The following is a 17999-nucleotide window of genomic DNA, read 5'->3' as shown; positions in this document are numbered from 1 at the left end:
TAGGAGGTGTCCCTACCCATGGCAGGGGGGTTGGAACTAGATGATCTTTAAGGTCCCTTCCAACCCTAACATTTCTATGATTCTAAGTCCCTCAGCCTTTCTTCATAAGAGAGGTGTTCCAGTCCCCTAATCATCTTGGTAGCCCTTTGCTACACCCTCTCCAGCAGTTCCCTGTCCTTCTTGAACCGGGGAGCCCAGAACTGGACACAGTACTCCAGATGAGGCTTCACCAGGGCAGAGTAGAGGGGGAGGATGACCTCCCTCGACCTGCTGGCCACACTCTTTCTTGATGCACCCCAGGATGCCATTGGCCTTTTGGGCTACGAGGGCACATTGCTGGCTCATGGTCATCCTGTTGTCCATATTTAAGTGGTCTGAAAGCCTTAGAAGGGAAATTGAAAACTAATTCAAATCCAGTGTTAAGTGCAAAAGTTAACCCTGCTCCCTGGGGACGATGGAGGTTTCAGTCTGGCCCTGCAGAACTTCCTCTAGGGCCAGGGAAGCTGCTGAGCCACTTCCAAAGAGCACCTTCCCAAATGGCCTGGTCCCATTTACTGAGTAACCAATACACAGCTCGTCCTATGCTAATAGCACTGAGGTATCATAAACATTAGTAAAGTTATAAGTTATTACAGCAATTGTAATTTCACTGCTGAACAGTTTACTAGCTTAAGGGTTGGAGTCTGCCAGTGCTTTGTAGTATTCTTAATTCTACAAACAGAATAGGTACATCATTAAATAGTTATCTGACTTAGTTTGGGAATATCTAAGTTTGTTCCCTGCTTTTAACATGTAAGGTGTCAGTTGCAGTGCTCAGCAACTCTTTAAAATTAAAAGCCATATAAAATTCTCTTATTCTGAATGGCCAAAGCAGTAGATGGATTAGTCACTTGCGTAAAAGTTGTTATTACCAATGAATAAATAAAGCTGTTGCAGTTGGCAAGGAAGCACCATGGATTACACGAATGATAGTGAAGTACATCCCCTCTGGCACTCCCACATGCAGGAAGATGGGCAACATAGTTGATAGTTACTATAAAATTTTAAAAGGGCAGCAATTTACGGTATTGTGCAATGCAAGTCCTGAACTACACCGCTGCTGCGAAGCTTTAACAGGCATGGTTACGCGTAGTGTGTTTGGTGGATGAATGAATCCAAGAAGTCCTGTTACAGTCAGCTTCAGCGAGGCGATTTATTTCAGTTAGAAACCAATGCCAGAACAAAACCTTTCACTGACTGCCCATAGTACCACAGACAGAAGTTAAAACTGTTATTTTCCTAAAGCCCAGTGAAAGCCACCAGACGTAGAAGGCTCCTCTCATTCTGTTCAGCAGTAGCAAAGTAACAGATCTCAGCTGATCCAAACTGGACCAAAGACGAGGAGAGGTGGTGACAAGGCAGCTTTTACAACACACCGGAGGTGTGTTTAAGATTTTGGCAGGGAAACAAGGTTTTTGATCGAAGAGGCATTAAGGCCTGAAAGGTCCGTAGTTGATAGTCTAACAGAGTATCTTTACAGTGTGACTGCAGCTGGGTTTACCGTAAGAGACATGACTCTGCATGACTTTACACCTTTGACTTCACAACTAAATAGACTAGATATCTTCCAATAACATGGCCTTAGGTACTTCATATATAGCAATATGTCACTTTCCTAAAGAACGTATGTAGTCTATAGTACCAACCCAGTAACAAAATGAAGGTCAACTGCATTCAGTTCAAAAACAGAAAAAGATCAAAAAATGCATTTGGTTCAACAAACATCACTACTGAAAAATTTCATTTTCAGGTTGTGCGTAGTGAAAATGTGCTTCTTCCTTGGGATTGTTATGTATTGCATGTGTCCATTTGACGATGTGGTTTTTAAAAAGAGGTTACAGGTGAAAAGATGACCATGTCTGGAATCCGGCGATACAGAAAGCTGAATGAAAAAGAAAAACTAAGTTATTTTTTTTTTCCCATTCTACAGTACATTAATCGCTTGGTGTATTTCAATCAAATTTTTACACAGATTCCATAAAAATAAAATTAGAAAGAAAAAATGACATAACTAGGAAGATAAAAGGAAAACATCCATCGCTATATGACTTAACTTGCTTACAAATTAGAAATGGCAATATACATTTCCTAATGAGCTTTACTTTCAGACCCTAAGCTGCAGGGCTTGTTCTTTCCCTTCAGAGGCTACTCCAGAAAAATACTGTCCCTTTACCTTAACTTTATATCAAGATTCTCTTTACTTTTACTCCTTCTTCATCTACCTTGAAACACTTCTCCTTTGCCTAAACCCTGCCTCTGTATTTTACACCTTTCCAAGGATGTGTCAGCTCCTGTGATCCCACCCTCAGGTGTACTCGTCAAAGAAAGCAGAACTGCATTATGAAGGAATAAACCTGACAGTCTCTTTTGGTTTTCTTTCGGAATTCTCCTGACTAACATCTTCTCTGTACAAGGTTCCCAGAACAGTACACATCTTCATTGTCCAATGCAGTACATAGAATAAAACATAGCAATGAAAGTGTGCCTCAAACTATGCATCTCCACAGCAACAACAGTTGCTCAAGTTTATTCTCTGCTGAGGAAGGGACCTTGCGTTAAGAATATTCACCCAAAATACTTTGTTAAAAACAGAACGTGACTGATTTTTTTTAAAGCAATGGCAATGACAGAATTTCCTTCCAACTTGCATTGCTTTAGCAAGAAAGAAACGGAGCTTATTAAGGCCTGTTTGACCAAAGACATAAATGCACAAACAACAAAGTATTTAAATTTCATTTCTCTGTATGTTTTGTAACACAGTTTAAAAATAGTGATGTTCCCAAATCCTTGTAATTATAACATCAATTCTGCCTTCCTCCTTAAGTAGCTTCTGTTTTCTCCTCGAGTGAACAAACCAAATCTGAATCATTCTGAATATCTGAAATGCAAGTTTGAATGTAATTTATTCTCCACCAGCCTTGCTCCTAATGTCTCCCTTAACATATATTTTGGGAGTGAGTTACAATCGTCATTCTCAGTGATCAATGTGTTGATCCTTTTACAAACATGCTAATTTTCCTTTGTCATCAGAGCATCCCGACTAGATCTCATATATCGCTGCTCTCTCTCAACCAGTAACTTGGCATAAAATCCAGCTTACGGAATGAATAACCTCGTATTTCAGTGTGCCCCCTATTATGTTGCTTTGCATTTGGTATGTTATATTGTACCTTTTCTTAAGCTTTCAGATAGGTTTCAAAGAGCAGAAAACAACTCCACATCCAAACAAATCTCTCAGGACCAAACAATTACATTAGGACATATGCTAGAAGAGCTGGCTACGGCACAGAGGAATGTGTGAAATACACCGTGTGATTCGCTGAAGCACTTACTTTCAGAGCAATTCTTACCTTGGTCTGGATCAGAGCTTTGCAGTCATTAATACTGAATCCGTCAAGTCTGAAGTCCTCGTTATCTTTAACATTTGATTCCTCAAAAATGTCATCCTGGCTCTCCAAAAAGTCCTAATAAATCATAATTTACATTTTCTTTACCAATTTCTATCTGACCTCCAAGCACACAACCTAAAGAGAAATTTCCCTCAAATAACAACAAATACTAAATTTTACTTTCTGAAGCTGCATTTTGATATATCATGTGCCCCCCTTGCATTGAAACAATTTTATGCCAAAACAAGTTCTATGCACATGAATCTAATTGTGACTTAAATTAATAAAAAAGCTATTTCCAATTAAAATTAGCCTTAAGTTACACTAGAAAATAGCCGAGAAAAACATCTCCATCAGTATTCTTAAAAGCAATACAATTTTCCAGTAACAGAAAAGAAGTAATGACATAAGTTTAAGCTGTCTGGGCATTGATTTAATGCTGGTGTATCTATGGGCAAGAAAGGAACAGACACAGGGAGCTTAACTATGTTGGAGAAATGTCTCCCATTCTCTCCTTTTAAGTAACAGTTCTATAAAAGTGACTTTCAAGTGTAGAATAGGTCCTATACCTTCAGCACTGTCGTTCTGTTTATATGTAACTTATATGAAATTGAATGCAGTACCCCCCCATGCTTCAAAAATCATATTATCAATTGAAAGTTACTTCTGAAAACCACATGTGACTAATTCATCCCAACTAAATAACCAGGTTGAATACTGAACTGCCCCTGATACCTTTATCTTCTCAAAACAAGATTAAACAGAGACATTTCTTTTTGAGATCTTTCAATGCTGTTAGTTTGGTCTTGATTCAATTTAAAACATACTACTCTACCTCAAGCCTTGCAAAAACACATAGAATAATCTTAGGAAAAGGGAAGCGGAACACACTTTCAGTTCGTATATAGTAAAAACATCCAGTAATTACTTTAACAGCCTCTCTGATTCAAATCTGATTTTCACCTACTGGAAAGATATTAGAGACTAACAATTTACTCATACTCTGAGCAAAAAAGAAAACAATCTTACCCCACACACATCTGAAAGCTGATTCTACATCTATACTAACACTGAATGTATCACCTAATGCAACAGGGAGCTACATAATGGAGGCTTCAATGTAAAGACGATCAAAATTTGATCCTGCACAGTTTCATAGTTACTTACACATAATGATGAGAAAACACTAGACTATCATTTTAAAAGGCTCTCTGTAAAAAAACTTGTGACTCACCCAGATCTAGTTCCTCATGCATCTGCATGTAAGCTTACAGAAAATCAGACTCATAACCAAGTGTTTATGCTGGCATACCAACAAACCGTTGTTCAATTACCTTTTGATTTGCATCTATTCCAAGAACACTCATGAGGTTTTCTTGGCAATGAGATTTACTCCAGGGATGTCTTAAACTGGGGGCATTATCAAAGTCTCTAAGTGTTCTCCATATGTTTCCAGAATCAATGCTAGGAAAGAAAACACAATTTGAGGTTATAGGGTGTACAAAGATTCCAGTGAAACGTATATAACTTAGTCATTTTCACTACACACAGTCATGTACTAGCCTACCTTGATCTAAAAAGAAACATGTTAAAACTCTTTCTACATTAGTTCAAACTATCAACCCAATGTACTAATAAGCTTGCATGACAATTAATGGAAACAGCAAGTCAATGTAACTGTATGTTTGGGTTTCTCAGATAAGAAGTGCATGAGAAGCACGTTTCAGAGCATGTCACGTGCCAACAATTTGCATTATTCAATTGCTTCTGTGAAATGTGGGTAGAGTTCAGCCCTATTAATTCTGCACTTGGCATTTTCTGTCTCTCAAACCTTTCTCCTTCCTATCAGTCATGCCTCTCCACTCCAGCAGCCTGCTGCTCAGGTGGGTGACCTGCATCTGCTCTGGGCACCTAGGTACTACAAAACAAGCACACACTGCTGAAACTGTGAGAATTAAGAGCTCCCTCTACACACTGCTTTGGGTTCTTACATTGCATTCATCCTATATAAATCCAGTTGCTTTTTGCTTAGTACAGGATGCAATTATCATTGATCTTAAGTTATTCACCTGAGGAGGTCAGGGCTTTTTTTGTCTGTAGTTGATACTCTGCTATAATATTGCAGTCCCTTTTACATATATATCGTATTTCTCCACAATTTTGAGGCTGATTAAAATATAATGCATATACAAGGAACTTGCCAAAAGGATGCCCACATTAAATGTTTTAACTAAATTTCTTGTGATTCTTATGGCATTTCCAAAGTATAGTCTGACCCAGCGTTCTAGATACAAAGCTCAGACGCATGGAAAAATAACTACAATACTGTTTAGTAACTACAATACTGCTCAGAAGCTGCTGATCCTTCAAAAACATGTAACAAATCTAAAAGCATTCCAGCTGTCTTAAGAGAAAGCTAAGTTAATGATATTAATTGCTATTAGCATAACCCCAGGAAAGAAGCTAGATGTAGCAGACTCTGAAGCACATCTGGTCAAACATGAGAAGAAGTTACCACCTGGGAAACTTGGGAAGGGAGGAAAAAAAAAAAAAGCGAGTGGGTTTTCAGTAGCAGCAGCAGCAATGCTTCTGTCTCAGATGATGAAGAAATAAGTTAGATGTGTTGTAAAGAAAGGACAAGCGAACAGGAAGAACAGGCTGCCTGTTGGGTGTTCTGGCATTCCAGAGGCTTAGTCATAAGAAGGCACACCAAGCAGGAAAAACCCTAAGCAGGAATTTGTAATTTTGATACATTCCCTTCCTTGTTTTCCAATGGCTAAAACACAATCCATTCCCTTTAACAACACAATACAAAATTGGTAAGATTATATGCTGAAAGAGCATAGTGATTAAAAAGATTTTTAAGTTCACCTCCAAGTACCACTGATTTTTAAATTATGAAATAAACAGTGTAATCGCTGAGGAGTATTTTTTTTTTTAACCGTTGATCTAAACTCATTACCAAAGTTCATTCTTCATAAATTCAGGAATTGCAACATCTTCATTATCTGTATCAAGTACTTGATCTAAGCTTCTTATGCTCTCTCTGGACTGTGATACAAAGACTTCTGGAAAGCCCAACTTAAATATATCCTCATAGCTGTGGTTTGCCTAGAAAAAAACAAAGTTTTATCACATAGGTTATAGAGGCCATCCCCACAGTTCATGAAGGACCTAGTCCAAAGACTACAATATTTCTAGAGATTGTATTATTGACTGTTTTTAAAATTTGTATCAATATTAATGGCACAAAGGGACTGATCTCTTGGTTCGCTGTTTCGAATATTTACCTAGAATTAGAGAAGAAGAAAGAGTCCAAGAGCTTCTGCTGAACCTTCGTCTCTAACTTCCCAGCTACTGCATTACAGACTGGGTTTACCTATTGGCACTCAAGACTCCTCCTTCTGTTCAGGCAATTCAGTCCAGGTTAAAACTTATATATACATCAGTTTGAAAGACTGTTTTTCTAACTTAATATTTGAACACAAACGCACCTAATTCAGCTAAATATAACATAACTACTAAATGCTATAGTTACCAATAAATACTTCCACTGTTTAAGTCTGCATAAAAGCTAGGGTCAGTATGTCTCTATTTCCTTGCATTTGCACCAAACTTTTTCCAGCCTATATTAAAAATCAGAGCCAGATTTACACACTTCCTCCTCCCCCAGCAGTGATGAGGAGGATGCTTGGAGGACAGAACATAGCCACGAGTGATCCAAACTCATGCAAACGGGCCTACTAGAAGTAACAGGGTTATCTGAAAACTAAGAAATACATACACAAGGAAAAATGTGCATAATTTACATCCTATCCTAAAAGGATGTCATCATGCCATCTGGTCCAGAAGCTTTATCGTTTTATTCTTTCAAAGAAGGAATTACTGCAATTTTCTAAATCAAAGCAATTAATTGACTTGAACACCCTGCAGAGGGACTGCAATCCAGCAGCAGCAATGTTGTGTGAAAACCAGAGAATGAAACCAGTCAGTTTGTTTTCTTTGCCTAGCAATCAACAATTTAATCTGAAAAACATAGGTATGGATACTTCATATTTTGACAGGTTCATTTATTTGTAATTCAAGCAGCTCAAATAAATTGAGATACCTCCACAGTTTCACTATACTGAACTCAGATGAATGCAGTGAATATTGAGAGAGTACAGATTTAATCTAATGGGTGAGTGGGCAAAATCTACAGAGCTTGTGGAAGGCTTCTGTACTTCTGAGCATCCTTCTAGAAAGAGAATTTGTGCCCCATGCTGCTCCTTCCTTGCTAAAATGCCTATCCCGAAGGGCGACTGCTGGGACATTCACAGACTTCTGGGTAAAATCCTTTGAATCTTGCCCAAAGTGGCATAATACTTTAAATTGTTTTGTAAATTATTTCAGTAGTCTTCCCTTACAACAGGGATACTATATGGAAGAGAAAGGTGTTTGAAAGGCACAGTTCTGTGAAAGCAGACATGCTAAACCATACATGGAGAGTCACGGTCAAAAAAAAAACCCCTCCAAGTAGGTACCAAACCCTAAACGGGACGGGAGCTAAGGAAAAGCCAGGCAGCTGCTCTTGGCTTTGGGGTGAGGGTGAAATTACAGCCACAGAAGTGTGAATCGGGGGAAGCACAGGTAACTTCTTCTCAGAGCCTGTGATGTTACTCTGACATGCATACACGTCACTGGCTTACGGCTTAGCCAAGCCAGATGAAAAACCCAACATACAGGAAAAATGCAAGGTATTATTTGTATTATCTTTAATACTGTCTACTTCCAAAACAAAATTTTGGTGTATTTCTATTTACCTTGTGGCTTTGTATTGATTATAAAAATATGAATGCATAAATTTCACATCGGTGCTTTTTGAACAAATCATCTACATCCTATTATATCAGAATACTCTAGGGCTTAAGCAAGTGCACAAGTCCCTCTCACAATGGCCAGTACTTAAAGAACACATGAAAAAATCCTTAAAGGAATTCAATCATGTAGGCAAAGTACCCAGCTGCTACAAGGATTCTGCTCCAGACTGACATCGCTTAAGCAACTGAAGCATTAGATACCGAAGGTCAGACCTCTGACCTGAGGTCCCTTCCAACCTACCTGGCCTTTTTTTCTATTGACCTCACAGAAGACAGAGGTTACGGTCTCAAACAAACAACACAAGAAGGACAAGCTAAATGTATATTCTACACCTAAAGAAACTTCAAACAGCTCTATAGCTGTTTCTCAACCCTGAGACGAGAACAGACAACTTGAAACTCCAGGCAGGGTTAACTTATTTAGCTTGTAGTGGACATTTTCTTTTGCCTTTAATAAATGCAAAAATAAAGTAAAGGCTTCAGTAAGATTAAGATCTACTGCTTTTGGAAAGAAACCAAACAATCTGCTATATTCTATTTCAGCTCCAGTCATTACATACTCTCTTTTTTCCACATAAGACTTCTGGTCCCCAGTTCCCAGCATTACGAACAACTTAAATTCTGTTCATGTGTATCAATAACCAGGTATCTTGTGATCTCCACTCTATCAGTGCTGAACAGCTGACCCACGTACATCTTTGTGCTTTCCCTAGCAATACCTCTGCAACAGGTAAAGTCCCCAGGCAAGGGGAAGAAAGCCTGTCTCCAGAGAACCCTCAGTTCCCTATGCATACTAAAACTCATCTAACAGACTACAAGCTGTGAGCTATTACTGCTACTGATTAACTCCATGGAAGCTTTAGTTGATTACTCTCTTTTTTCAAATGTTTTAATCTAGCATAAAAGCAGTAAGAATGAGGGCATTTTGTTTTGTATTTGTACATTCTTATTTTCCTTTTGTTAGTTTGCTTTGGTGATGCATGTTTGGTAAACACTGAAACACATTAATTGCAAGGTATAATCCTTAAACTGAAACTTTTTTGGTGCTGAAAAGGAAACATTATATAACTCAGTATTTATTCAAATTATTAGTTCCAACATATTATGAGAGAAAGCAACATCCTATGCTAGAAAATGAATTATATTAAATTACTTCTATTCTTTTTTTTCTGTCACTAACTTCCACCCACAATCAGTCTAAAATTACAGGAATTGGATTATTCAGGCAGTATATATTAAATAACAAAAGTTATTGTTTTTCAGTAAGCTTGCAGGCAGCTCACAGAATTTTTTTCCACCCTATTTTTGTCACCCACCTTCCTGATTTTTTGTTTCCTATGCTCATTCCCGTCTAGCTTTTAAATCGTGTGCGCTTCAGGGCAAGGTTCATCATTTCTATGTATGTGCTTACTTATTCCTAGTGTCTAGAAGCAAAGTAGCACATTACATTCTTTAAAGCTCTCCAGCAGGATAACTTAAGCATTTGTCAAACACTGTAAGGGAGTTGCTTTTGTACCACTTGAGTTAGCTGCAAAGTAGCTTGACAGTTTCTCTCCCTGTACAGCATTATCCTCTATAGAGAAGACATTCAGATACAAATCTTGAGATGTAGAAAGCGGTAATACAAACATTTCTGCTCTTTGGTTTACTATTAACACATACCTCATTTAGAGAGCTAGAAGCCTCCCGTATCCCACTGTGTAGAGATGGCTCACAAGAGAAGTGACCAGCAGAAGCACTGCAATGTCCACTGTTTAAGTCCGTATCACCTCTAGAAGTTTTTGTTGACTTCACCAAAACTTCAAGATTATGACCAAATCTCTCTGATTTGTCTAAGGGCTCCCTGAAGCCTTCAAAATCACCCCAGGAACTGCTGGGTTCTGAGGTACTATAGCTGCTCTCAGAAAACTCCTCACAACTTCCCCCTTTGCTATTCACTACAGGGATGCTTTGCTGCATTAGTTCAAGATTAATAATTTCTTCGTTATTTGTTGTTTCATTCAAGTTACACTCACTTTCATTGAGAGACATACCACCAACTTCAACGGCTAGGTCTTTTAGAGACATCTGGTGTGATGTGTCTATATTAGTAAGACTTTCTACTAGTGACAGGTTCTGCATCTTTAAGAACAATTCATTTGTTGAAATCTGTACAGCAAAAAAGGCTACTGAGGTTCAGTTGTATTAGAAATCTGAATATTTCCAAAACAGAATCATATTCTTCATTTCACCCCAAAGAATAATAAAACTGCTAAATCAAAACAGGATGTCCTTCAGCCTCTCCTCCAGTAATCAGCATGTGCATGTTATTTAGTCTCCCTTTCTGTGTAGGATATTAGCCTGCAAAGAAAGAATTATAAATAAATACTTCTGTGATACGGGCCGTGTAGGAATAAAGAAAGCTGATAAGGTAGGAGAAAGAATGCTCATGTTAAAATAAACACATTCCAGTATTATACAACTGAAAACTGCAGTAGGCAAAATTATTTAAAATTTACACTTAACTATCTGCCCACACCACAAGAAAGCCATTACCTTAGTGAACAATATTCAGAAAACATTTAACAGAAGTTGTTCAATACAGAGTACTGAGTGAGTACACAGGAGACAAACCGAACTCATTATAAACAATATCCAACACTTCCTAACTATTTTCTATAACTATTTATTTCATCCATCTCATGTATACTCAAACACTGCTCTTTTTGTTTGCATGGGCTTTCCCTGTCCGAAAGATTACCGAAGAGGTGAACGTGACTTGCAGCAACACAGGAACGGGCCGTTTAATCCTGTGAAAAATATAGTGCTTCCAACTATTTAAGCAATTAAAGCAGATTTAGTAAGTTTAGTTTGGCACCTGTAAATTATACAGGCAATGCTGCATTTATCATTTTAGACCCGCCACATCTCCTCAAGCATTATTCCGACTGACAAGCTGGTTTGGGGGGGGGGGGGGGGGGGGGGGGGCTGGGGAAGGGTGTGGGAGCTACACTAAAACCTCCTCTGAAAGACTGGCCGCTATTAGGCATTTTCTGTGCTTATCAGACTGAACAAATCTTGGATTTTTTCCCCCCCAAGTTCACTTCGAAGGTGGCACAGACCGCGGGAACGGCTGGACCCTCGCCTGCCCCGCGGCGCCGGGCTCGGAGGGTCTGCCCGCCGCCGGGGCCTCCCCCGGGCCGCCCCTCTCCCCCGGCCGGAGCGGGGCAGGGGAAGCCCCGGCGGGCGGCGGCCCAGAGCCCATCCCCGACCCGCCGCCGCTTCGGGGCTCCGAAGAGTCTCCTCCAACCGTGCCGCCCACCACCCGGCCCGGCCACCCCGAGCCCCCGCCGGTGACCGGGCACCGGCACCTGCCCGCCGCGGGGAGCCGCGCTGCCAGGGAGGAGGAGGAGGAGGAGGAGGCAGGCGTGGGAGGCGGGGTGGGGGGGGAAGGAACGGCGAGCCTCCTCCCTCGCTCCACAGCCCCCGGGGGAGCAGAGGGCCGCGGCCGTACCTCAGCTCCCCCCGCTACGGTGGGCCGGGGGGGGCAGAGTGGGGCCTGGGCGGCGCTGGCCGTTACGGCCGTTGGGGCAGCTCGGGGCCGGGCCACCCGTGAGGAAACAGCCTTACCGCCCATCCAGGAGCCCAGCGAGTGCGCTGGGCCGAGCCGAGCCGAGCCGGCAGGTCGCCAGGGGCGGGTCCGAGGCGTGCCGGGGCGGGGGGCCGTTACCGGCAGGGGGCGGGGCCGAGGTGTGCCGGTGGGGGGCGGTTACCGGCCGCTCCCGGGGGCTCGCTGTGAGGGACGGGACGGGGCGGCCTCGGGGCACGCCTGAGCCCCTCAGCCAGGGCGGGCGGGAGAGGGCGACCGGCGGGACCGATCCCCCGCCGGCCTCCGCCCCGCCCCGGGCAGCGGCAAGGGGCAGAGGAGCCCCAGCCCCGCCTGGCCGTCGCCCCGACGGAGTCGGGTACTTCCCGCGGTTCTCCAGCCTTGCCGCTGGGCCTCGGTCACGGCCGTTGTCTTCACCTGCGTCTCCCTTGGGTTTAAAACCGCCCTGCCGGCTTCCAGCCAGAAATGCAAGTCCTGCCCTCCAGGAGGAGATCGATTTTAAAATCGTGATGTGAAAAAGTATTTTCTTGCCCCCAGCTTCTTTCTGTGATCTGGCAGGCTAAGGACATACGGTTTGATGGTGGTGGTGGTTCGTGTTTGCTTTTAGTTTGAGATTAGCTAAAATCCTCACACAATTACAGAATTCCAGGATACAGCCTTAAAAAAAAAAGTAACAGTCAATCCACTCAGTAATATAATCTCATGATAAAATGGTTGGAATAGGCCAGTCTTTCAGGATCTCCTCTTCCTCTCTCCCCTCTTTTGCCCCACGAGGTATTTGGTTGTCCCCCCCATCAGCTGAGGCTGGGACTTGATCCACCGGACCAAGCCAGGTGCTGTGGGTCTGGTCGCTGCGGGCAGGTCGCCCCACAGCCTGGGGTGGCCGTCTCTTCTCGCCCACCTCCTGCGGAGCTGTGGTGTGGGCTGGAGGTGGCATGGCCGAGGCTGGCTGCTCCCACAGCTGGGTGGCAGAGGGAAGAGCCCAAAGAAAACTCCTCGGCCTCCCTGTCCTCGGGGCTGGGTTTAACATCTGGGCAGTCCCAAGCAACAGGGGACAGTTGTAAAAGCAACAAAAGAGGTTTTCTGGAGCAAGGCCCAAAGTAAAAAGCATTTTCTAGGCATTACAGTATGTATGTTTTCCAGCCCAGGCACAGATACGTGCACTCCCCTCCCACGCATCTGACTCTCATTCCAGGCTGTAGTGCTTTATCTGAGGGCGAGAGGCTGAATTTGGGAGCGATGCCCAGATGCAGAGCCAAAGAAACTTTATTGGCATGTCTCTGTAAGGTTTTTCTAACGTTTTCCTTCTGCTTTGGAGCAGTTTCTTACCTTCCCATGGCCATCCTGCGACAGCCTGCAGCTTTGAGGATATCCAACCAGCTCAGCGAGACTGTGATTCAGCCCCAAAGTGTCTAATACTTGTTAGGATAGCACCATCATCCTACGCTGCAGTAAGTTCATGCTGCAGGGACCTCTGGGGTTCAACCTCTCTTCAGTTCTGAAGGGAACTCAGCTTTTTTCAGCTACCAAGGTTGTTCTGCTCAGCTTTACATTTTCACCTTTGTCTTCTCAAATGAAAAGGCTACAGACCACGCAAAGGCTGAGTCGTTCCTCTCTGTTCCATGCTTTGCATCCAGAGGGGAAGGGGTGCATGCGTTTCACAAACCTGCCTCTGCTTTGCCAAGTTCAAGCCATCTTTGCAGTTGTGTAGAGCAGTGGGAGAGCTGGTGAGCATCAGAATTTGCCCCAGACCTTAGAAACCTCAGTGTAAGAACAGAAGAAACTGTAGTGCCTTCTTCCCAGAGTAACATCAGTAACTTCATTAAGGACTTGCTGCATAATGGTGGTGTTCATTTCTCTCTCCAGCACACCTTATAAACCACCTTGGGAAAAACAGTTGCTAACCCTGAGTCCCTGCAGAGGAAGCAACGGGCTGCACCCTCTGCTGGATGTAGCTACTACTGCCTCCACTCCCAGGCAAATGCAGGTGAAAATCTACAGAATCACCCCAAGAAAAGTCTGCACTGGTGAGTTTTGGACAGGTTTTCAAATCAGGAGGAGTCAGCATGAGGTACGGCCACCCTGCAAAGTGGATTTCACCTGCCCTCCTCTAAATTCTCTGAGTGCGAGAGCTGCTAATGAGATCCCTAATTCACATTTTAAATTATACCCTGTCCTAGGCTGACTAGTTGAAGTTAAAAGCATTAGCACAACTGAGTTAAGAGCTTTCCCCTCTGAAGGATATTGGGGACAAAAATAATGTCATCTGTTTGGAGGATAAGTCTTTTGATTTTGTCTGACATATAACAGGCCTTGAGATATACCCCGTAATTGCTGCATTAAATCAGTAATTTCTTTTTGAACTATCACTTTCATTTTTTTTAAATAAACTAGTCTTTATTTAGAGGGCAAATATGCCAAAAGAGTAAAACATGGACTATAGGCTTATATTTAGACACTTAAATATGTTCATCTACTAAAGCAGAACCTCCCTACTCAAAAACTCACCAATACATACAGCTGAATTCACTGAACTCCCGTCTGCAGCCACTATTGCTGCTCCTGCCACCACTCCTGCAAAATTATTTGTTTGGTACACGTATTCTAGAATTATTCTTTTTTTCATTTTGTCCTTTGGAAAAATACCAATTTGCAATAAATAACTCAATAGTATTACTGAAAGTGTTTACTTTCACAGCAAATCAGCACCACAGTACTGTAATATGAATTTTTATTAGTTTGTGAAGGTCCTGAATTATTGACTTTTGTGGTTCTTCTGTAAATGACTAGGGTGATACGGGTGCCTTTTCATTCATTTTCTCTCTTGGAAAAAACCATAAAAAAGCAGTATCTTTGTATACAGAATTTTCAGTGTTTTTTTTTTTAAAGGAAGCATTAAATGAGATCAATTTGCTATTTAAATGACTGAAATATTTTCTTTAAATCATATTAAATATTTGGATAGCTTTTCAAAAACAATAAGTTACATCTAGCTAAACTGGCTTAGAATGTCATTTAGAAAGTAAGAGTAAACATGTTTTCAGAAGATAAATAATTTTGATTGACTCAAAGTGACTTTTCATTAAATGAGCTGTCTTTTCAGCAGATGAGTAATAATTTTTTTCTTACCATAAGCATCCCAATTTCAAAAGCATAGAATATCAGCAATATTTTAATTTCAATAGGAATAGTGCTCAGATTTTGAAAACAATTGCGGATATCAGATCTAAATACTGATTTAATTGACTAGCTATGGCTTAAATTTGAAAATGTGTTTGATTATTCTATTAAGCTCCCTCCTGGAGGCACAGTGGGTTTTCCCATACCTTCCCTGCTTTGCTTTGCTCTTTGCTATGGTGTGCATAGTTTAAAATGTCAGTTAAATCCTTAATCTTTTTCCTGAGTTAGAAATGAGAACAGCAGCATTTCTGGGCAAACTTTACTTCTACGCAGTGCACGATGGGCGCGGATTTCTCGGACCCCCTGCAAAATATGGGTGTGTGCTGAAACAGTGGGATGGGAGTCACTGGCGTTCATGAGTCACCTGCAGCAGTTAGCAGTGCCTGGGCTAAAAGATGAACCAGAATCCTTCCAACAGCAGATGGCAGCTCTCCCTCGTCTCTCTTGCATGCACGAAATACTCTTCCCTCTTGAGGAGGGGAAGTAATTCATCCCCTCTAGACACTACATTAAAAAGTTATTGCTGACCACAGAAAAGCCATTTCATAGGACCCCTACATTGATGGGCTGCCAGTGTAGAAAGACCTACCCATAAAAAAGGCAACATCCTTTGCCAGGAGGCGTAAGATATACTTTACTTCCCTCTCTTCTTCTTTCAGGTGTGGAAGATAAGGGAGTTGTAATCCACCTCTCAAAAAGGCTAGATGTGCAAGAGACTACATGCCCCGGGTTCAGTGGCTGCCTTTAATGCTTTTGTCTAGCCCAGACTTCTATGGCTAGTCTGGTTCTCAGAGTGATTTTGAAGCGCACAAACTAGGTGTCTTCTGGGAAAAGGCAGTGAAATGCCCTTTCACTCTGGTACTTCATGGAAACATCGTCTTCCAAATCCATATGTGGGCTGTACTACTTTAAGATTCTCCAGCATGTTACCATGGCACACGGTAGCACATGTGCCACAAGAAGACTCTTAAACCATTCAGAGCTCCTACAACATCTTGAAGTGGTTCTTGTGCTACACGTAAAGGGCCAAGTCCCATAGACACCTTCCTATTTGCCAGCACCCGCCAGCCATCAACTCTTTGCCACCACTCCATCATCCACTGACATTTCTAGTTTGAAATCCTTTCCTGTCTTCAGCTGCTTTGCCTTCTGTTGTCAATCCCACTTGCTGAACCCCTCATTTCTTTTATCAGATCTTTTTCTTACCATCCATTTGCCAACTGTTTTCTCATCTGCCTTTAGCCTCCTGAAAACTCAGAGTTGTGACTTGGGCCCCTTATGGAAGTGGTGGTGCTTGTTATTCCATGAGAGGGACATAAAAGGGACACGAGAGGGACAACGGTTTCCTGGGTAGCAGAATAATTTGCTGTCAGAAGCAGGAGGTTGCTAATGTCATGACTGCTCTTGGTATGAGAGCACTGGCAAGCAGTAATAGTCCACAGATTTCAGGAGAATACTGGTGATGTCTTGAAGTGCTAGTATATTTCATCAAGAGCATGGGCGACATGCACCTACTATGTGAGCACAACACAGCAGCAGCTGCTCATGTGGACCCTGTCACCATGGTGGAGAACCTGGAGAAATGGCAGTGCTTTGACATGGCTCCAGGGTTCCTGTTCTTGGATCTCACAGAAGATCCCTTCGAGGTCATACTGTAAGATAACTTTTTTGCCTCCTCTCCACCACAGGTGGCATCAGCACCCCCGCATGCATACTCCTGTCTCCAATACAGTAAGTGTACTGCTTTTCTATACATGTTGCTTGGCGGGGGGCGGGGCGGAACAAAGCTTCTGACGGAATTACAGCTTTGGGCTCAGATCTGCAGGGAAGAGATAAATATCACCATTCTACCCAGGAGAACTGGCACACCTCTAAAAGTGATTCCACGGGGACTACGAGCTGCGGGAGAAATCATTCACCCAGCAGCTACATGAAACGATCAACAACAATTGGAAACTGCCTGCCGGGTCCTGCCCCAGTATGGATGGCTTTGCCTCAAAGCCACGCAACAAACATTGTAATGTATGTGCGAAACAAGTGGTAGAACGGCTCCTTCGTTCATTCAGCAGGGCTGACAGCTATTCCAGATGCCCGACTGGATACTCTGAAACAAAGGCTCTGGAGACGTGTCATGGCCCCACAACAGTGTCTCCCTCCAGAGTCACCAAGTTGCTGCAAACGCATCCTGCAGGCAGGCCTGAGGCAGGAGCCAGAGGAGGAGAGAGTTCAGCACCTTCCAGTGATGGGTGTGTGAGTCCAGTCCTCAGAGAGGCACTCGCCTTGCACCAAATTATTTGCTACTGTAGGCCTAGCCAATGGCCATCTAAAGGTCTTGCTTCTCAGGATCCACCCAGCCAAGGAAAGGATCCTCAAGGCAGACAACTACCCACCTCTTGAGCTCTGAAACCTCCAACTCCTGCTTCTCTTACAGCTCTTTTCTTCTACCTAAAGTGCCTCTCCTTGCCCTGAGTGTAGTAAAAAAAAACCTAGGACCATATCTTCTCCTTACAGTCCCCCTTCTGAACACAGATGAAAGTGGTCCCTGTACCTACTAGAGCTTGTAGAAGGATGCCACATAGTCCACATCTTCAAAAGGTGGTTGTTTAAATGTATGGCAGTAGTGTGTGGTGCCACAGTTGAATTGTATTTGGTGCTTCACAGTCACCTACCTCTACCTACCTCATTCAGTTTTCCCATTAAGCTACTGTTCCGTGCTGCTTTTCTGCTGATCATTCAAAATCTTCATATACATATAGTGAGTATAAGTTCAACAGTCTCTGCTGCCCACATGAGTTTTTCAGATACATAGACATTAATTTACTGAAAGCATGCCTTCTAATTTTTGCCAGTCCCCTGCATGCACTGTAAACTGAGTCGCGATTGCTGGAGTTTGCAGCTCACTAATCCTCTGTTTTAATGCCTGATTAGGTCCCAAATCCATTATTG

General features: G+C 42.5%; 1 protein-coding gene across 1 annotated transcript; it reads right to left on the bottom strand.

Annotated features, from left to right (window-relative positions):
• Positions 1 to 1098: 1098 nt before the first annotated feature.
• CLBA1 (clathrin binding box of aftiphilin containing 1) lies at positions 1099 to 11978 on the bottom strand. Its single transcript, XM_063332445.1, has 6 exons — positions 11897 to 11978; positions 9950 to 10627; positions 6391 to 6539; positions 4763 to 4892; positions 3390 to 3503; positions 1099 to 1921 (listed from the first exon to the last, which is right to left on the bottom strand). The coding sequence occupies exons 2-6, from the start codon at positions 10406 to 10408 to the stop codon at positions 1754 to 1756; spliced, it is 1020 nt and encodes a 339-aa protein (XP_063188515.1). The 5' UTR covers positions 10409 to 10627; positions 11897 to 11978; the 3' UTR covers positions 1099 to 1753.
• Positions 11979 to 17999: the final 6021 nt, after the last annotated feature.

The sequence above is a fragment of the Chroicocephalus ridibundus genome, chromosome 4 (assembly GCF_963924245.1).
Source record: "Chroicocephalus ridibundus chromosome 4, bChrRid1.1, whole genome shotgun sequence".
Classification (NCBI taxonomy): Eukaryota; Metazoa; Chordata; class Aves; order Charadriiformes; family Laridae; genus Chroicocephalus; species Chroicocephalus ridibundus.
The sequence above is the reverse complement of the archived record's forward strand: the minus strand, read 5'-3'. Positions and strand labels throughout refer to the sequence as shown.